General features: G+C 46.3%; 1 protein-coding gene across 1 annotated transcript; it reads right to left on the bottom strand.

Moving 5' to 3' along the window:
* Nucleotides 1–11,664: 11,664 nt before the first annotated feature.
* ODF4 (outer dense fiber of sperm tails 4) lies at nucleotides 11,665–18,235 on the bottom strand. The gene is given in 4 exon segments (XM_026456327.1): nucleotides 11,665–11,811; nucleotides 11,814–11,858; nucleotides 12,049–12,183; nucleotides 17,782–18,235. Coding segments are annotated over 4 exon segments (768 nt in total). The 3' UTR covers nucleotides 11,665–11,677.
* Between the last annotated feature and the right edge of the window lie 2,763 nt (nucleotides 18,236–20,998).

Below are 20,998 nucleotides of genomic sequence, written 5' to 3'. Positions count from 1 at the left end.
GGCATTAGGTCTAGGCACATGAATTTCCTGGTTGCACTTGTTTTGTGTGGGGTGGCAGGAAGAAACTCCAGCCATCGGCTACTCTAGACACTGCCAGAGTCACTTTTTCTTTCCAGAACTTGGCTTCTTCATCTAAGGTGAGAGACAATTGAACCAACTCGTATTAAAGTTCTCTTCCAGTTCTGCCCTGTATACTGTGAAAACTATCATCTTGTACTTTTGTACTTCCTACCTCTTCTAGAACCCCGGCCTGAGCTTCCTGCCAGGGGGCATGTCCCCACTTCCGAGATGGAGAGAAGATGGGAGACTTAGAGATGAACGCTTTCTGTGAATGTTCTCTATTTACCCACTTTTTCAGAACTAGCTTTGGCCTTATATTGTGGAATAGAATCTGCTTGTTTGCAGCTGTAGGGGTAGAAGGAACATTTTCTTCTGATATTTCTGAGATCCCTATTACCAATGGTTTTTTGAGACTAAGCATTGGGGCCGGGCGCGGTGGCTCAAGCCTGTAATCCCAGCACTTTGGGAGGCCGAGGCGGGCGGATCACAAGGTCAGGAGATCAAGACCATCCTGGCTAACACGGTGAAACCCCGTCTCTACTAAAAAATACAAAAAAAACTAGCCGGGCGAGGTGGCGGGCGCCTGTAGTCCCAGCTACTCGGGAGGCTGAGGCAGGAGAATGGCGTGAACCCGGAAGGCGGAACTTGCAGTGAGCTGAGATCCGGCCACTGCACTCCAGCTTGGGCGACAGAGTGAGACTCCGTCTCAAAAAAAAAAAAAAAAAAAAAAAAAAGAGACTAAGCATTGGAATGTCATTAGCACTGAGAAGGAAGGGCAGTCGGGGAGGCAACCGAGAAGCTCAGACTTACATTCTTGCTTCCAAATTATTTTGCATGCTTTCTGGATGTCAGTACAACAGACCATTGAAGTATGGTTTGCCAAGGTTAGGTTCAATCATGGCATGAGCCCGTTACCTCTGCAGTTACTTTAACCTTCTTCAATTTGGTGACTTTGGGTTGTTGAATTGTAAGGGGGAAAGGTTTTTTGTTTTGTTTGTTTGTTTCAGTTTGTGATTTACAGTTCTTCCTTCCATTTGTTTTGTGAAAGCTTTACAGAAATTGATCTGAAACCTGAGATACTTTGAAATATAAAAGAGCAAGAGTTATCCCAGGACTTTCATTCAAAACGTTGACTGATGGCAAAACAAGTTTGTCCCTGGAGTCTTCAGAATTTTCTTCAGAATTCTGTCCCTTTGAACTTAGTGAATTTGGTTTCTCTTTTAGTTCCTAGTTCTGCCTTATTTTTATCATGGTGCTAATCTTTGTTTACTCAGGTTCTGACATTTTTACCCTAGAATTAATTACCCCAGATGGTCCACTCTACTGTGTTTTCCAAGCAAACAAAGTAGGCAGGAAACGTGAGCTTCCTGCACAAATTGCTTTTCCGTTTTCATGTGAGACTTTGCCTTTTAGAATCATATTTTTCATATGTTTACTTTTCTTAGGTATAATTGATTATTATTATTATTATTATTATTATTATTATTATTTGGTTTAGATCTAGTCAGAGTTTCCCTTTTCCATTTAAAATTTGGTCCTGATATTTTGCTTTTTGCTTCCCCACATCTCAATTTTTTCAATCTTATTGTTCTATTTAATTTGAATTGCTACATCCTTTCTGTTGACTAGCTCCTTGCTCAGAATAACTTTTCCACACCTGGAACTTTGGCGTAGGAGTTCTCTTCACTTTTATGCATTTCCCGCGACATTACAGGGTGAGTACGTAGCAGATGAGTGCTTGTGAGCCTTTCCTCTGGGTTTCACACAGATAGTTCACTCCTAACTTTGGTGAGTCATTCAGTGGCCAGATGTTTGCCTCTTTCCTCTTCCCCACTCTACCCCCACAATTCAGTGTACTGTTCTTTGAATGACATCCCCTCTGTTTTTGCCTCTCTTTCTCCTGATGCAATGGCCGGAATGCTGGAAATGGCTGCCTTAAATGTAGGTACCATTAGGATGTCGCTCAACACAGAACCCAGGTCACCTGTAATAATACAGCTGCTTCCCAGTCCTGAAACCCTGCCTTTCTGCCCTGAGAGGGGTGCAGAGAACCAGTCCAGACACCTGAAACTGCCACCCTTCTTCATCTCCAGATGCAGGGGCTCTCTGTATCAGGAAGAGAGCCTCTCTGAAATCCACTGTCATTGTGGGCTTTTCCTTGACCAGCTCTCCTTACCTACCCCTTCTATAGCCTGTCAGTTTCACTCATTCATTGGACATTTATAAGCACTAAGTATGTACCAGGCATCCTGCTAGCCTTTGGAGGTACCAACAGGTAAAGAGACTGCTAAATGCAGAAAAATGGGCACAGAGTAAAGACTTGTAAGTCTGTAAAGGAGTGCTCAGTGAGAAGTCACACAAGCTAAGTTTCCTTTTTTTTTTTTTTTTGAGACGGAGTCACTCTGTCGCCCAGGCTGGAGTGCAGTGGTGCGATCTTGGCTCACTGCAAGCTCCTCCTCCCGGGTTCACGCCATTCTCCTGCCTCAGCCTCCTGAGTAGCTGAGACTACAGGCGCCTGCCACCACATCCGGTTAATTTTTTGTATTTTCAGTAGAGACGGGGTTTCACCATGTTAGCCAGGATAGCCTCGATCTCCTGACCTCGTGATCCGCCCGCCTTGGCCTCCCAAAGTGCTGGGATTGCAGGTGTGAGCCACCACGCCCGGCCGAGCTAAGTTTCGAAGGACCATTTGCAGATCACTGCTGAACATTCTCCATCCTGCCTACTTTGTATTAGAGGACTTCTTGCAGGGGAAGTATGGTCAGCAGGATCCTCACTCAGAGACCTGGCAGACACCACCTTAACCCGGTGATGAAAGTTAACCTCCCCAGTATACGTGCAACTGCTGCTGCCCCGACAGGATGCACTGAGAATGTTTCTATGACATTTCTACAACAGATACGCTACTTGCATCTAATTATGAAGAGACAAGAGACAAACCCAGATTGAGGGGCATTCTGCAAAATAATTGCCCTGTACTCTTTAAAAAATGGCAATGTTGAGAAAGACAAAGGAAGACTGAGGGGCTATTCCAGTTAAAATAGGCTGGAGACATGGGAACCAAACACAATGCATGATCCAGGATATTCTTTTATTACAGTGAGCATCACTGGGACAGTTGGCAAAATGTGAATATTGTCTAAAGATTATAATATTGTATCAAAGTTAATTTCCTGATCTTGAGGATTGTACTGTGGTTATGTAAGAGAATGTCCTTGTTTTTAGGAAATAGATGTTGAAATATCTTGAAATAAAGAGCATTATGTCGGCGACTTCTTATCAAATAGTACAGGAAAACGTGTGTGTGTGTGTGTGTGTGTGTGTGTGTGTGTGTGTGTGTGTGTGGAGAGAGAGAGAGAAGGGAGGGACAGAGAGATATAAAACAAATGCAGCTGGATGCGATGGCTCATGGCTGTAATCCCAGCACTTTGGGAAGCCGAGGTGGGCAGATCACGAGGTCAGAAGTTCGAGACCAGCCTGACCAACATGGTGAAACCCCGTCTCTACTAAAAATACAAAAATTAGCTGGGCATGGTGGCACGTGCCTGTAATCCCAGCTACTCAGGAAGCTGAGGCAGGAGAATTGCTTGAACCCAGGAGGTGGAGGTTGCAGTGAGCTGAGATCGTGCCACTGCACTCCAGCCTGGCAACAGCACGAGACTGCTTCTCAAAAAAAAAAAAAAAAACAAAAATGCAGTAAAATGTTAACACTTGTGGGGAATCTGGGTGAAGAGTGGGAATTCTTTGTACTATTCTTGCAACTTTTCTGTAAGTCTACAATTACATCCAAAAAACATTAGAAGAATTGACAAGGTCCCACCAAAGAGGAGAGACAGCTTTGAACACGGAAATACAGGACAGTAACTTGGCAGTTTGTTCTTTGGCCTGCAAAGGCGGTATTCATGTGAGTGAGAGTCACTTGTCTTCAAGTCCTGGCATTTTTTGTAGCAGATCCCAAAAGCTGCCTGAAAGCCCCTAGGCCTTGTGTTGTTTCCCCTTCTGTTCACAGGTATCTTCCAGGCACTCACTAGAATATGGTGTCTGACAAGTTTCTCAGCTAACCAGGCATGGAACCAGAATTCTCAGAGATACCGAGGACAGTTTCTATCGCACTGACCAGGCTTCACCCTAGACAGTGGTCCCCTACTGAGAACAATTCTTCCTTTCCCCTGGCTACAAAACAGGGATTCCTGGCCTATTTCTGCCAAATGCTCTATGGAAGCAGAAAATCATAAGTCCTGTATTTTCTCCATTATAGAAAATTAGGCCAGGTGCGGCGGCTCATGCCCGTAATCCCAGCACTTTGGGAGGCCGAGGTGAGTGGATCACTTGAGGTCAGGAGTTCGAGACCAGCCTGGCCAACATGCTGAAACCCTGTCTCTGCTAAAAATACAAAACTTAGCCAGGTGAGGTGGCGGACATCTATAACCCCAGCTACTTAGGAGGCTGAGGCAAGAGAATCGCTTCAACCTGGGAGGCAGAGATTGTGCCACTGCACTCCAGCCTGGGCAACAGAGCGAGACTCTGTTGCCATTTAAAAAAGAAAAGAAAAGAAAAGAAAAGAAAAGAAAAAATAAATAATATTCCCTCTTTCTTGGCCCTTGGTTTTTGGGGTGCTTTTTTGTTGTTTAATAATGGACTTTATTTTTATTTTATTTTTATTTTTGAGACACAGTTTCGCTCTTCTTGCCCAGGTTGGAGTGGAATGGCGCAATCTTGGCTCACTGCGACCTCCACCTCCTGGGTTCAAGCTATTCTCCTGCCTCTGCAAGTCTGTAGTTTACATTAGGGTTCACTCTTTGTGCTATGCATTCTATTGTGCGTGTTTGTTTGTTTGTTTGTTTAGAGACAGGATCTCACTGTATTGTCCAGGCCAGAGTGCAGTGGCGCAGTCACGGTCCACTTCAGCCTCAAGCTCCTGAGCCTAAGCGATCCTTCCACCTCAGCCTGCCAAGTAACTGGGACTACAGCATGTGCCACCATGCCCAGCTCATTCTGTGGGTTTTGACAAATGTAAAATTACATGTAGCTACCATTAAAGTATCATACAGAATAGTTGCACTGCCCTAAAAGTCCCCTGTGCTCTAGCTAGCTATTCATCCCTCCCTTCCTACTCCCCAAACTCCTGAAGACCACTGATCTTTTTACTGTCTAAAGTTTTGCCTTTTCCAAAATGTTATATAGTTGGAATGATATAGTATGTTCCTTTTTCAGACTGCCTTCTTATACTTCGCAATGTGTATTTAAGATTCCTCCATGTCTTTTGTGGCTTGATAGTTCATTTTGTTTTTTGCACTGAGTAATATTCCATTGTCTGGATATACCACAGTTTATACATTCACCTGCTGAAGGATATCCTGCTTGCTCCTAATTTTTGGCAATTATGAATAAAGCTGCTATAAACATTTGTGCGTGGTTTTTGGGTGAGCATCAGATTTTGGTTCATTTGGATAAACAGGAGCACAATGATCGCGAGATCATATGTTAAGAGTATGTTTAGTTTTTTAAGAAATTGCCAAACCAGGCTGGGTGTGGTGGCCCACTCCTGTAATCCCAACACTTTGGGAGGCTGAGGTCAGAAGTTCGAGACCAGCCAGGCCAACATGGTGAAACCTCGTCTCTACTAAAAATGCAAAAAAAGTAACCGGGTGTGGTGGTGCACCCCTGTAATCCCAGCTACTCAGGAGGCCAAGGTGGGAGAATTGCCTGGCACCACTGCACTCCAGCCTGGGCAACAGAGCGAGACACTGTCCAAAAAAAAAAAAAAAAAGAAAGAAAGAAAGAAAAGAAATTGCCAAACTGTCTTCCAATGTCGCTGGCCATTTTGCCTTCCCACCAACAATGAATGAGCATTCCTGTTGTTCCACATCATTGCTAGCTTTTGGTGTTGTATTTTGGATTTTAACTATTTTAATAGGTGCAGTGGTATCTCATTGTTTTAATTTGCAATTCCCTTGAGAACATACTATGTTGAACATCTTTTCATATGCTTATTTGCCATATGTATATCATCTTTGGTGAGATGTCTGTAGATCTTTTGCATATTTTTAAATCTTTTGCACATTTTGTATTTGGTTAGTTGAGTTTTAAGAATTCTTTGCCTGCTGTGGAAAACAGTTCTTTATCAGATATGTCTTTTTTTTTTTTTTTTTTTTTTTGAGATGGAGTATCGCTCTGTCGCCCAGGCTGGAGTGCAGTGGCCAGATCTCAGCTCACTGCAAGCTCCGCCTCCCGGGTTCACGCCATTCTCCTGCCTCGCTCAGCCTCCCGAGTAGCTGGGACTATAGGCGCCCGCTACCTTGCCCGGCTAGTTTTTTGTATTTTTTAGTAGAGACAGAGTTTCACCATGTTAGCCAGGATGGTCTCGATCTCCTGACCTCGTGATCTGCCCATCTCGGCCTCTCAAAGTGCTGGGATTACAGGCTTGAGCCATCAAGCCCGGCCTCAGATATGTCTTTTGCAAATCTTTTCTCCCAGTGAGTGCTTTGTCTTTTCATACTCTTGAGACACTTAATGTTGTCCAGGCTGGTCTTGAACTACTGGCCACAAGTAATCCTCCATCCTCAGCCTACCTCATGGCTGGGCTTGGCCCAACACTTGGTTTTTATTTACCCTATTTCTATTTCTCTGTTTCAGAGCTGGCTGGCTAATCTTGGCCGGAGCCAGAGACTACAAACTTGAACTAAAAATGATAGAGATTTTTAAAAGAAAAAAAAAAAAAGCTGTTTTCAAGATAAAAGTTTACTTACTCCAGTGCTGTGAAAATCAAAATCAAGATGCTTAGCACTCAGTCACTTTAGGAAACTAATAAAACCTAAGAGTGTTTTTTGGTTTTTTTACAGAGTCTTGCTCTGTCACCCAGGCTGGAGTGCAGTGGTGCAATCTCAGCTCACTGCAACCTCCACCTCCTGGGTTCAAGCGATTCTCCTGCCTCAGCCTCCCAAGTAGCTGGGATTTCAGATGCCCACCACCACACCCAGCTAATTTTTGTATTTTTAGTAGAGACAGGGTTTTGCCATGTTGGTCAGGCTGGTCTCGATATCCTGAGCTCGTAATCCACCCACCTCTGCCTCCCAAAGTGCTGGGATTACAGGAGTGATCCACTGCACCCAGCCAAGAGTGTTCTTTAAGATATTAGAAAAAATAAAAAATTTTTTAAAAATTAAAAAAAAAAAAACATTAGATCAGGCCAAGCACGGTGGTTCATGCCTGTAATCCCAGCACTTTGGGAGGCTGAGGCGGGTGGATCACTTGAGGTCAGGAGTTCATGGCCAACATGGTGAAACCCTGTCTCTACTAAAAATACAAAAAAATTAGCCAGGCGTGGTGACACACTCCTGTAATTCCAGCTACTCTGGAGGCTTAGGCATGAGAATCTCTTGAATCCCTGGGAGGCAGAGGTTGCAGTGAGCTGAGATTGCGCGACTGCCAGGCTGGGTGATGGAGTAAGACTCAGTCTCAAAAAAAACAAAACAAAATAAACAAACAAAAAAAGACATTAGATCAAAGATATAAAGAATATATGGTAGCCCCCAGCTTATCCACAGGAGATACAGTCCAAGATCCCCAGTGGTTGCCTGAAACCGTGGATAGCACCAAACCCTATATATACTGTGTTTTTTCCACATACATATCCATGATAAAGTTTAATTTACAAATTAGGCACAGTAAGAGATTTAACAGTAACTAATAATAAAATAGACAAATTATAATGCTCAGAATGATATGTAATTTAAAACTTATGAATTGTTTATTTCTGAAATTTTCCACTTTTTTTTTTTCTTTTTTGAGACAGAGTCTTGCTTTGTTGCCCAGGCTGGAGTGCAGTGGCACAATCTCAGCTCACTGCAACCTCCACCTCCCCAGTTCAAGTGATTCTCCTGCCTCAGCCTCCCAAGTAGCTGGGACTACAGGCATGCACCACCACACCCAGCTGATTTTTGTATTTTTAGTAGAAACAGGGTTTCACCATGTTGGCCAGGCTGATCTTGAACTCCTGACCTCAAGTGATCCACTCACCTGGGCCTCCCAAAGTGCTGGGATTATAGGTGTGAGCCACTGCGCCTGGCCATGCTTAATAATTTTGGACCCCAGTTGACCACGGGTAACTGACATCATGGAAAGCGAAGCAAAACCACCAGATACCTTGATCTTGGATTTCTTGATAATGAGAGAACTACTGATAATAAGGAACTACCAGATAGTGAGGGAACTACCGTAAATTCTAATCTGTATTGAAGACACGATCATCAAAAGCATACCTGTGCTGTAACTTAAAATCTCTCCATTCTTTTTCTTGTTTGTTTGTTTGTTTATTTGTTTTTCAGATAGGGTCTTACTCTGACACCCAGGCTGTAGTGCGATGGTGCGATCTCAGCTCACTGCAGCTTTGACCTCCTGGGCTCAGGCAATCCTCCCACCTCAATCTCCCTTGTAGCTGGGACTACAGGCCTGTGCTACCATGCCCGGCTAATTTTGGTATTTTTTGTAGAGTCGGAGTTTCGCCATGTTCCCGAGGCTGATCTCAAATTCCTGGGCTCAACCAATCTGCCTGTCTTGGATTCCCAAAGTGCTGGGCTTCGAGGCGTGAGCCACGACCCTGCCTCCCTTCTTCTGTCAAGTTTATTTGTAAATGTTTCCTTCATTACTCAAACTTCATACATTTATTGTTCTCTCTGGTGGAATATTACCAGCCTCTTCAAGCCTTGCTGTCTGATTGTGATTCAAATTAACGTCTGCAAATCCTAGCTGTGTAAGTATTGGAGTTGTCTTTGTAAAGCAGAACAATTTTAGTTTCAGTCTGTTTTAATCCTCCCTTTAGCCAAAGAAGTTGTGTCCATCAGCACAGTCTCAGTTATGCTAAGGTAATAAACAACCTGAAATCCTAGATGCTTACAACAACCAGGTTAAATTTTCACTCACACCGTGTGTCTTGGTCTGCTCAGGCTGCCATTGCAAAAGTCCATAGACTGGGTGCCTTAAATAGCAGAATTATTTTTCTCACAATTCTGGAGGCAATAAATTCAAGATCCAGGTGTTCTGGCTGATTCCGTTTCTGGGGAGGGCTTCCTTCCTAGTTCAAAGGCAGCTGCCATCTAGCTATGTCCTCACCCGGCCTTTCTTCAGTGCATGTTTGCAGAGAGAAAGAGACAGAGTTTTGGTGTCTCTTATAAAGAACCACTAATCCTATCGGATAGGGCGCCCACCCTTACGACGTGATTTAACCCCAATTACCTCCTAAAAAGCCCCATCTCCAAATATAGTTACATTGGGAGTAAGGGCTTCAACATATGAATTTCAGGGAGAAACAATTTAGTCCATAGCACTACCTATCCATCAAGCATCTGCTGTGGGCTCCACTCCATGTCTCCTCATTCCAGCACCCAGGGTGACAGATCAGCCACCACTTTGAATGTTGTTACTGTGGCAGAGGGAATTAACACTAGTAATTAAATGTTCCACGTCCACTTCCGAATCTCCTACAAAATGTCTCTGTGGCTCAAGCTAACCTGAAACACTGCAGGAAAGCGACTTCTGAAAAAATAGTTGCAGTTTAGCTAAGCTGACACAATACACCAAATAGGTAAGGAAGAAAGAATACCAATCCTAGGCCGGGCGCAGTGGCTCACATCTATAATCCCAGCACTTTGGGAGGCCAAGGTGGGCAGATCACCTGGGGTCGGGAGTTCAAGAGCAGCCTGACCAACATGGAGAAACCCTGTCTCCACTAAAAATACAAAATTAGCTGGACGTGGTGGCGCATGCCTATAAATCCCAGCTACCCAGGAGGCTGAGGCAGGAGAATCGCTTGAACCCAGGAGGCAGAGGTTGCAGTGAGCCAAGATCATGCCATCACACTCCAGCCTGGGTTGGAGTAGAGAGGGGGTTTCACCAGGTTGGCCAGGCTGCTCTCAAACTCCTGACGTCAGGTGATCCGCCCGCCTTGGCCTCCCAAAGGGCTGGGATTACAGGCGTGAGCCACCACACCCGGCCCTAATTTTTTTAAATAAGGCTTCAAATAATTGCTTGGCCCTTCCCTCTCTGCCACCATGTGAAAACACAACAAGAAAGCACCATCTTGGAAACACACAGCAAGCCCTCACTAGGCACGGAATCTGCTGGTGCCTTGGTCTTAAAGTTCCCAGATTCTAGAATTGTGAAAAATAAATTTCTGTTCTTTATAAATTATCCAGTCTCAGGTACTTTGTTAGAGAGCGCAGATGGACCAAGACATTCAATTAAAATACATTTTAGGCTGGGATAGTGTTTCATGCCTGTAATCCCAGTGCTTTGGGAGGCTGAGGCAGGAGGATCACTTGATGCTGGGAGTTCGAGACCAGCCTGGGCAACATGATGAGATCCCCTCCACCATCTCCAAAAACACTTTTTTTTTTTTTTTTTTTTGAGAGAGTCTTGCTCTGTTGACCAGGCTGGAGTGCAGAGGCATGATCTCGGCTCACTGCAAGCTCCGTCTCCCAGGTTCACATCATTCTCCTGCCTCAGCCTCCCGAGTAACTAGGACTACAGGCGTGTCCCTGCACTCGTGTAGCTGCCTGGTATCGTAGTTTCATCTGGAGGGATAGTTTCATCTGGAGGGATAGGCCACTGTGCCCGGCCTAGGATTGGTATTCTTTCTTCCTTACCTATTTGGTGTATTGTGTCAGCTTAGCTAAACTGCAACTATTTTTTCAGAAGTCTCTTTCCTGCAGTGTTTCAGGTTAGCTTGAGCCACAGAGACATTTTGTAGGTCATGTAGACATGACCCAGATCAGCTATGGATGCTCTCTTGGGAGGCTGGCCTCTCTGGGCAACATGTCCAAAGCCTGATGGGCATTGCCAGCACTCCTCAAGCTAGTTTTAAAACCCAAATGTTCAACTTACCTTTTGGACCTAACCCAAATGCTTTCCTTTGTTGCCATGTTTTATTCCTGCTGTTACATGGCGGAGGGTGTGGGAGGCTTGGGTGGAAAGCTATAGCAGCCAGGGTGGATGGTGGTTTCCAGGACACAGGCCCTATGCATTCTGTCATCGGAGCTGGACACAGAGGGTGGGACTGCCGCCCAGGACACACACCTAGGCGAACCACCTGTGCTGTGGTGCTCATTTGAGCCTTTTGGCTTTTGAGTACTTCACTATGCTTAAGCCAACAAGATGGTAGGTGATCTCTCTCTCCTAATCAGCGCGACCTCCTCCACCCTCTAACTAGCAAATGTTGGGTCAGAGATAACAAAGAAAAAGAGGCATAGCTCTCCAGAGGTATTTGCCCATGTACAAGTATGCTCTGGTAGAGGTTGGGCAGGTTTAGGGACTAGCAGGTGCCAAAAGGCTCCTGGGCAGCAAGAACTGGAAAACAAACTTGTTCTTTCTCCCTTCCTCTCCCTCCTCCTCTAGCTTGCCTCAACAACAGCCAGATATGAGAAAGAAGAGACGGACAATTTATTCTGCATCACTCAAGCTCAATCAAGTCAGGGAGAAAGCAGAGGAGTGCAAAGCTGGTCCAGCATCCTCCCTTTCTCATTCCTTGCAATGATGAAGACCAACCTTTAGGGCTGGGGGGAGGAGGAGGAGACGGGGTCAGAGGAATGGACAGAACTTGGTGCCAGGAGTTCAGAAAAGGTTACAGGTGTGTATCCTTCCGCTCAGGATCCAGGACTCCCTCCTGGGTGATGGGGGTGTCTGTGATCATCTGTGCCCTTGGAGATTCTTCTACTGAGCCGAAACTGCTGCTGCAGGACACGGTGCCACTGGGCTCAGAATCGGACTCCAGAAACTTCTATGGTTGAAGTAGCAAAGGATCGCTGGGAAAGGACAGGGACAGGGGAGAGGAAAGTTGTGACTGGGAGGTAAAGTGACAAGCAGGGTGAGGCCAAAGGGAAGATAAGACCCTAAAAATCTAACCCTGGGGATCGCTAGCCTCTTCCCTCCACACTTTCCCTGACCTAACTTTCCCATGTCCCTTCCTTCCCCCAGGGCCCTCTGGCCACTCACCGCAGCTGACATATAGAATAAGCACCAGCCAACCAATGAAATAGCTCCATCCGATGGGGATGGATACATTCCTCTCCACCTCGAAGATCCAGATGTTAATGGGGAACAGCATGAGGGTGGAGAAGATGAAGGTCACTAGGAGAGAGGAAGCAGAGGGTCTCGTTGTCATGCAAGAGTCCCACAGGAGGGTCTTCCTCATCTGCTGGGCTACAGCCACAAACCACATCACCATGCACAGAGGGACTGGCCCCTGAGGGTCCAGGAGTCAACCCCTCCATTTCTACCTCTCCTGTGACCAGGAAATGATGTAACTCGATTCTCGGCTCTGTTCTCCCACCACCCACAAAACCCCCACACCACCCCCAAAGAAGAGGGAGAAGTGCCCAGGAAGATGTGGGTTGGGAAAACAAAGGACCTTTTCCAGAGCTAAGAGGCACCTTCACAGAAGCTCAAGATGGTCCCGACCAAGCCGACAAAGGGTAATTTCTGAACAGCGGGCAGGTAGGGCAGGTGCAACCAGATGGTGAGGACGAGGCCCAACCCCAGGGTCAGGCTGAAGCTTAACTTAGCCACCTTAAACATGGGCTGATTTGTCCACAGCTTAAAACTGTCTGGGGAAAATGACAAACAAAAAGATCAACTAAGGATTTACAAAAGACAAAACATAAAAATAAGCAAATAAAGGAAAACTCAGGCCTGTAATCCCAGCACGTTGGGAGGCCAAGGCAGTTGGATCAAAAGGCCAGGAGTTCAAGACCAGCCTGGCCAACATAGTGAAACCCCGTGTCTACTAAAAATACAAAAATTAGCTGGGTATGGTGGTGTGTGCCTGTAGTCCCAGCTACTCAGGAGGCTGAGGCAGGAGAATCGCTTGAACCTGGGAGGCGGAGATTGCAGTGTGCCACTGCACTCCAGCCTGGTCAACAGAGCAAGACTCCGCCTACAAAAACAAACAAACAAACAAAGAGAGAAAGAAAATGTACAGGTCCATTAATAACCAGAGAAATGCACATTTGAAGTAAAAATGAAATATTGCTTTCACTTCTTTTTTTTTTTTTTTTTTTGAGACGGAGTCTCGCTCTGTTGCCCAGGCTGGAGTGCAGTGGCGCTATCTCGGCTCACTGCAAGCTCCACCTCCCAGGTTCACACCATTCTCCTGCCTCAGCCTCCCAAGTAGCTGGGACTACAGGTGCCGGCCACCACGCCCAGCTAATTTTTAGTAATTTTTTTTAGTAGAGACGGGATTTCACCATGTTAGCCAGGATGGTCTTGATCTCCTGACCTCATGTTCCACCTGCCTCGGCCTCCCAAAGTGCTGGGATTACAGGTGTGAGCCACCGCACCCTGCAGCTTTCACTTCGTAAATAAACCAGGCTCCTTGATATGGAGATTGATTGATAATCTCAACCACATGCAAATGAATACCTCAACAGAAAAAATAAATGGACAGAGGATTTAAACTGCAGTTCTCCAAAGAAGGAGTACAAATGTCTGATCAACATATGAAGCTCAACACAAAGAATTGCTAATTAAATGTGATTTGTGAAAAACCATCGAGGGGGGGCCGAGCACGGTGGCTCACACCCATAATCCCAGCACTTTGGGAAGCTGAGGTGGGAGGATCTCTTGAGCCTAAGGGTTTGAGACCAGCCTGGACAACATAGGGAGGCCCTGTCTCTTTGAACATATACAACTGGGACCGGGTATGGAGGCTCATGCCTGTAATCCTAGCCCTTTGGGAGGCTGAGGTGGGCAGGTCACTTGAGATCAGGAGTTCAAGACCAGCCCGGCCAACATGGTGAAATCCCATCTCTACTAAAAATACAAAAATGAGCGGGGCATGGTGGCACGTGCCTGTAATCCCAGCTACTGGGAGGCTGAGACAGGAGAATTGCTTGATCCCGGGAGGCCAAGTTTGCAGTGAGCTGAGATCGTACCATTGCACCCCAGCCTGGGGGACAGAGTAAGATTCCGTCACCAAAAAAAATATATATATATATACACACACACACACACACACACACACACACACACACACACACACACTTGGCTGGGCACAGTGGCTCACACCTGTAATGCCAGCACTTTGGGAGACCAAGGTGGGCAGATCACAAGGTCAGGAGATCAAGACCATCCTGGCCAACATGGTAAAACCCCGTCTCTATATACATATATATATATATAAACTGTCAAATTAGCAAAGATCAAAATAAGATTGGTAACACCTAGTATAGGAGAGTATATAGAGAAAAGAGGTCCTCTCGCACACTCCCGGTGGACAGCATTTGTGGTGAATGATCTGGCATAAAAGATCCAGAAAATCTGCCGGGCGCGGTGGCTCAAGCCTGTAATCCCAGCACTTTGGGAGGCCGAGACGGGCGGATCACGAGGTCAGGAGATCGAGACCATCCTGGCTAATACGGTGAAACCCCGTCTCTACTAAAAAATACAAAAAAAAAAAAAAAAAAAACTAGCCGGGCGACGTGGCGGGCACCTGTAGTCCCAGCTACTTGGGAGGCTGAGGCAGGAGAATGGTGTAAACCCGGGAGGCAGAGCTTGCAGTGAGCTGAGATCCGGCCACTGCACTCCAGTCCGGGCGACAGAGCGAGACTCCGCCTCAAAAAAAAAAAAAAAAAAAAAAAGATCTAGAAAATCTACATTATTTTACCATACAATGCTTCTTGGAATTTATGCTAAGGAATAATCAGATATCTGTAGCAAAATCTGAGTACGAGAATCTTCTTTGCAGAGGTATTAATATGTTGGCCAAGCATGCTGGCTCATGCCTGTAATCCCAGTACTTTGAGAGGCTGAAGTGGGAGGATCACTTGACTTCAGGAGTTTGAAACCAGCCTGGCCAACATCGTAAAAACCCTGTCTCTACTAAAAATACAAAAATTAGCCAGGTGTGGTGGCACCTGTCTGTAGTCTCAGCTACTGGAGAGGCTGAGGTGGGCGGATCGCTTGAGCCCAGGAGGCAGGGGTTGCAGTGAGCCAAGATCACGCCACTGCACTCCAACCTGGGCAACACAGTGAGACTCTGTCTCAAAAAAATAAATAAATAAATAAGTCCAATAAGCTCCTTGATTTACAAGAGATTTGTAAAATAAATTATACTATACCCATACATTGGGTTATTGTGTGTTCATTTAAAATGATGATAGGTGATATACTAGGCACAATGGCTCACACCAGTAATTCCAACACTTTGGGAGGTGGAGGCAGGTGGATCACTTGAGCCCAGGAGTTGGAGACCAGCCTGGGCAGCACTGGGAGACCCTGGTCTCTACAAATTAAAAAAAAAAAAAAAAAAGTAGCCAGGCATGGTGGCATGCACCTGTGGTTCCAGCTACCCGGGAGCTTCGAAGTGGGAGGATCACTTGGGCCCAGGAGTTCGAGGCTGCAGTGCAACAAACTACAATCACACCACTGCACATCATCCTGGGTGACACAGTGAGACACTGTCTCAAAATAAAAATAAAAATAGATGCTTGTCTCTGAATAGAATGTCTCTGGAAAGAAACAGAAGAAACTGGGGAGGGAGACTGGATACCAAGAGATAACAGACTCACTTCACTATACAATCCTTTGTATTCTTTGAATATTCACTGTTTATACACTACCTAATCCTAATTAAATAAATTTTAAAAATCAGTGATGTTTGGCTGGATGCGGGGGCTCACACCTGTAATCCCAGCACTTTGGGAGGCCAGGGCAGGCGAACCACCTGAGGTCAGGAGTTCAAGACCAACTTGGTCAACATGGTGAAACCCTGTCTCTACTAAAAATACAAAAATTAGCTGGACATGGTGGCAGGCGCCTGTAATCCCAGCTACTTGAGAGGCTGAGGCAGGAGAATCATTTAAACCTGGGAGACAGAAGTTGCAGTGACCTGAGACCGCCACTGCATTCCAGCCTGGGCAACAGAGCAAGATTCTGTCTCAAAAAAAAAAAATAAATAAAAAATAAATTAAATTAATAAATAAATAAAAATAAAAAGCCTGGCTGTCTTTGAGTAGCTCCATAGAGCAAGGCACCTACGTGAGTTTCAGAGCCAGACACACCTGAGTTGCAATTCCAAACCTGCCATTATTAGGTTGATCCATATGAAATGGCTCCTTTTGTAGGTGAAAAAGCAGTCAAATATTAGCATGTCATTTGGTTCAATCTAATAGCTTTATGACCCTGAGCAAGGTACTTAATCTCTCTGAGTCCCAATTTTCTCATCTCTAAAATAGGCATAATTATCTCTATCCCTTACAGTTGACTGACGACTAAATCGAACAAATGGAGGAAGTGTACAATAAAGGATAGCTTTTGTTTCTCCAAATGTATTATAATAAGGACATAATACTTGCATAATTTATTATATGAATACTTTCATATTCATATAATAAGGACATAATACTTTCAGAAAATAATAGCTGTGTGATTTTTTTCATGCTAAGGAAAGTGAAAAAATTGAAATGAGGGTCAAAAGCTCTGGTTATCCCCAGGAGCTGAGAAAGAACTCCAAATTCCTGAGGGGTGAGGGAACAGCATAAGCAGAGACTAACAAGAATAAGATCCAGGTGTGGTGGCCAGGGCCTGTAGTCTGAGCTTCTCAGGAAGTTAAAGCAGGAGGATCCCTTGAGCCCAGAAGTTCAAAGCTGCAGTGAGCTATGATTGTACCACTGCACTCCAGCCTGGGTGACAGAGTGAGACCTTGTCTCTAAAAAAATCGGTGAAACAAACAAACAAAAAAAACAAGGATAAGGAACGAAGCAGCTGCAAAAATTCAGGGAAGGAAGGAACACAGAAACCAGGTGTGGAAACAGGAAAATGATCCAGAAAAGCAAGGCCTGAGGCAGAAGGAAAGGAGAGTGTGTGGGATCAGGGCCTGAGAAGCGACAGTGCAAGGAGTCCTCTCAAAGCTCTGGGTACACAAGACTAAGGAAACCGCCACCTCACTGGGGCTCTTCTCCCTGGTAAATTAGGCGATTAATGAGTGAGTCTCTTGTGCTAAGAGTCCATGCCCCTCACAACTTTTTTTTTTTTTTTTTTTTTTGAGATGGAGTTTCGCTCTTGTTACCCAGGCTGCAGTGCAGTGGTGCGGTCTCGGCTTACTGTGACCTCTGCCTGCCGGGTTCAAGCGATTCTCCTGCCTCAGTCTCCGGAGTAGCTGGGATTACAGGCATGTGCCACCATGCCTGGCTAATTTTTTGTATTTTTAGTAGAGATGAGGTTTCACCGTGTTAGCCAGGATGGACTCGATCTACCCACCTCAGGTGATCCGCCTGCCTTGGTGTCCCAAAGTGCTGGGATTACAGGCGTGAGCCACAGCGCCCGACCTGATTTTTTTGTTGTTGTTTTTAGAGACAGGTGTCTCACTAGGTTGCCCAGGCTGGACTCAAACTCCTGGGCCCAAGCAATCCTCCCGCCTCAGCCTCCTAGATAGCTGAGACCACAGGTGTACGGCACCATGCCCAACTCTCTCACAGCATTCTTAGAAGCACAGATTTGGCTCTGGGTTTTATCAAAAGCAGTGACATTTTCCTTTGCACCAATCAAATCTATTTAGCCAGGCTACAGGACGAGAAATGATCGTTGGAGGTCTCAGTGCCAGTGGAACTATCTTGCAGGCCAAAAAGTAAAGATGACCAGGGAGAGGGAACAAGAATACATCCAGGGTGCAGATATAGAGGCCAAGACAGGCTGGAGGCCTGGGCTGGGATTAGGGGTGGAGGGGCTCACCTTTCCCATTCTCTAAGTCAGAACAGCTCCTGGATTTGCAGAAGTACAGGAGGCCCATCGACATGATGTGGGCTGATGTGTAGATTCTGTTGCTGACATCTACGGGCCAGCGCTGGTAGAAGCGGCTCCTAGAGAGGTACAGCCATTTCTTGGAGAAGGCCATGACCAACAGTAGGATAAAGGCAGCCAGACTGAGCTCAGAAGCCAACACCTGGGCCATCCAGTGGAAACTGTGTGCGACTCTCCATTGAAAAGGAAGCGGAGAGTTCCGGCGCTGGCTCAAGGACCTGTTACTGGTGAGGGAGACGGTGGAGGACAGCGGTCTCCCATCTTGTCCCAGCTCACCTCTGCCCCATTCTGCCTCCCCACTCTTCGTTCCCTTTCCAGGTCTCTGATGTTGGTCTCTTTCTCCTTCCGACCTAGGGAACTCATTCCCAGAGTCCTCTGCATCCATCCGGAGCACCACTTCTCCCCCTGTCTCCCTCTTCCCTCACCAGCCTCAATTGTCTCTTCTCATCTTTCAGATATTTTCATCAGCTGCCACTACACAGCCTGGGGTCTGAGAAAGAATGAGGAAGTCTAATAAGAGACGTTGATCTAATAAGAGACTCTTGATCCAAGAGAAGGCCCCAACCCATTCAGCAGGCCAGGTCCCCTAACTGCCACGGAATTTTCCTGGGGCACAGTGAGATGGGGGAGGAGAACCAAGACTTCAGCTTTTTTTTTTTTTTTTTTTAAGAGAGACAGAGTCTCCCTCTATTGCCCAGGCTGGGGGCTGGCGTTCCGTGACACAACTTTGGCTCACTGCAACCTTGAACTTCTGGGTTCAAGTGATCCTCCCACCTCAGCCTCCTGAGTAGCTGGGACTACAGGATTGTGCCACCATGCCTGGCTAATTTTTCTTTTTTTTTTCTTTTTTGAGATGGAGTCTCGCTCTGTCGCCCAGGCTGGAGTGCAGTGGCCGGATCTCAGCTCACTGCAAGCTCTGCCTCCCGGGTTCACACTATTCTCCTGCCTCAGCTTCCCGAATAGCTGGGACTACAGGCGCCCACCACCATGCCCAGCTAATTTTTTGTATTTTTAGTAGAGACGGGGTTTCACCGTGTTAGCCAGGATGGTCTGGATCTCCCGACCTCGTTATCCACCCACCTTGGCCTCCCAAAGTGCTGGGATTACGGGTGTGAGCCACCGCGCCCGGCCACTAATTTTTCAATTGTTTGTAGAGATGGGGTCTTGATATGTTACCCAGTCTGGTCTCAAACTTCTGGCCTCTGCCTGGCACAGTGGCTCACACCTGTAATCCCAGCACTTTGGGTGGCCAAGGTGGGTGGATCACCTGAGGTCGGGAGTTCGAGACCATCCTGACCAACATGGAGAAACCCCATCTCTACTAAAAATACACAATTAGCTGGGCATGGTGGCGTGTGCCTGTAATCCCAGCTACTCGGGAAGCTGAGGCAGGAGAATTGCTTGAACCCAGGAGGCGGAGGTTGTGGTGAACCGAGATCGCGCCATTGCTCTCCAGCCTGGGCAATAAGAGTGAAATTTAGTCTCAAAAAAAAAAAAAAAAAAAAATCCTGCCCTCATGAGATCTTCCCCACTTGGCCTCCCAAAGCATTGGGATTACAGGTGTGAGCCACCGCACCTGGCCCATGGCTCCAGCTCTAACTCTTTCTGGAAATCCTGTTTCTCAGGCCACAGCTCAGAACTGTGGATCTGACACCTCCCTCCAGCTTCTGCCCCCCTTTACATGCGAGCAATGGTCTGGGAGAGGCCCTCCTGTGGTTTACATGTGGTTAATTTGTCCTCACCAAACCTCACTTTGTTGAAATGTGCTCCCCAGCGTGGTGGTGATGGGAGGTGAGAGGGCCGAGTGGGTGGTGTTCGGGTCATGGGGGCAGATGCCTTGTGAAGGGATTAACGCCTTCCCTGAGACCTCACTCCATTAGCTCCCCACAATAGCTGGTTGTTAAAAAGAACTTGGAACTGTTACCAAGCAAAAGGGCTCACTGCCCAATGTGCATAGAAGCCAATACTAGGGCACTAGGTTTTGAGAAAAGAAAAGCTTTATTGTGAGTTGACCCACAGGGATATGAGAATCCAGCTCAAATCTGCTCCCTTTGCTGGCCTCAAGGCAGTCCTTCCATGAGAAAAGGTTTAGGGGGTGGATTCTGGGACTAGCGGGTGATTGGTGGAAAGAAAGGAGAAGTCTAGAAAGTCCTCAACTATGTCCAGTTATCTCTGCAAGCTTCTTCATGGGCTGCATGTGCAAATTCGGTGGCGTTAGTATGAAACATCAGGTGGAAATTCGGGCTGCGACATCAGCAAGCTCGTTCTGTGCAGATTGCAGTCAGCTGTACGGGTTCCCACGGATTTCAGCCAGTTCTGTTGTAAGCAAAAGGAGTTTCAGGATTTCAGCAAGCTGTTTCTTGGCTACCATCCTGTAAACTCGAAAATGTCCGTTAATCACTGGTTTATTTAAGCCTTTGGGGCACAGTTTCAGCTCCTCCCTTACCTTGTGATCTCTGCGCAAGCCAGCTCCCCTTCACCCTCCACCATAAGTGGAAGCAGCCTGACATCCTCAACAGACGCCCAATCTTGAGCTTTCTGGCCATCAGAATTGTGAGCCAATTAGCCCTTTTTTCTTTATGAATTATTCAACCTCAAGTATTCTATTATAGCAACACAAAATGGACTAGGACAGTCCCCTTTTCTCTTCCTATTTCCTCCGCCCTAACCCCAACCCCAAATGCTCACTGATGGAGCAGGGGGAGGGAGCAGGAGCTTGTCCCCAGGAAAAGATCCTCCCTCCATTGTTCTTTGGAAATGTCTTGCAAAGATGTCATCGAGCTTCCCACTGCTTTCTCCAACCCTTCACCTCCCTCCCAGCTCTGCTCACTGCTAGTCAATCATCACCGATTCCTTCCCTCTTCTGACTTTTCTTTTTCCTTTCTTTTTTTCTCAGAACCAGAAAGAGGAGGATGTAGGATGAGAATGGGTCCTGGGGATGTCATGTCTTCTGAGAAGATTATTGTAATTATTTTTATTGATGATTGATTGATTGAAATGGTCTTCCTTCATCACCCAGGCCAGAGGAAGTCTCTGTCTCAAAGAAAAGATCACAGCTTTTGGGGTCCAACAGGTGAAGCTATGAAAAATGGGTCTTCCCCCTGTCTTGTTTTTCTAAGACCAGCCGAGCGGGCGCAAAAGAACCAGC

Source organism: Piliocolobus tephrosceles, chromosome 16 (genome assembly GCF_002776525.5).
Source record: "Piliocolobus tephrosceles isolate RC106 chromosome 16, ASM277652v3, whole genome shotgun sequence".
Taxonomy (NCBI): domain Eukaryota; kingdom Metazoa; phylum Chordata; class Mammalia; order Primates; family Cercopithecidae; genus Piliocolobus; species Piliocolobus tephrosceles.
The sequence above is the reverse complement of the archived record's forward strand: the minus strand, read 5'-3'. Positions and strand labels throughout refer to the sequence as shown.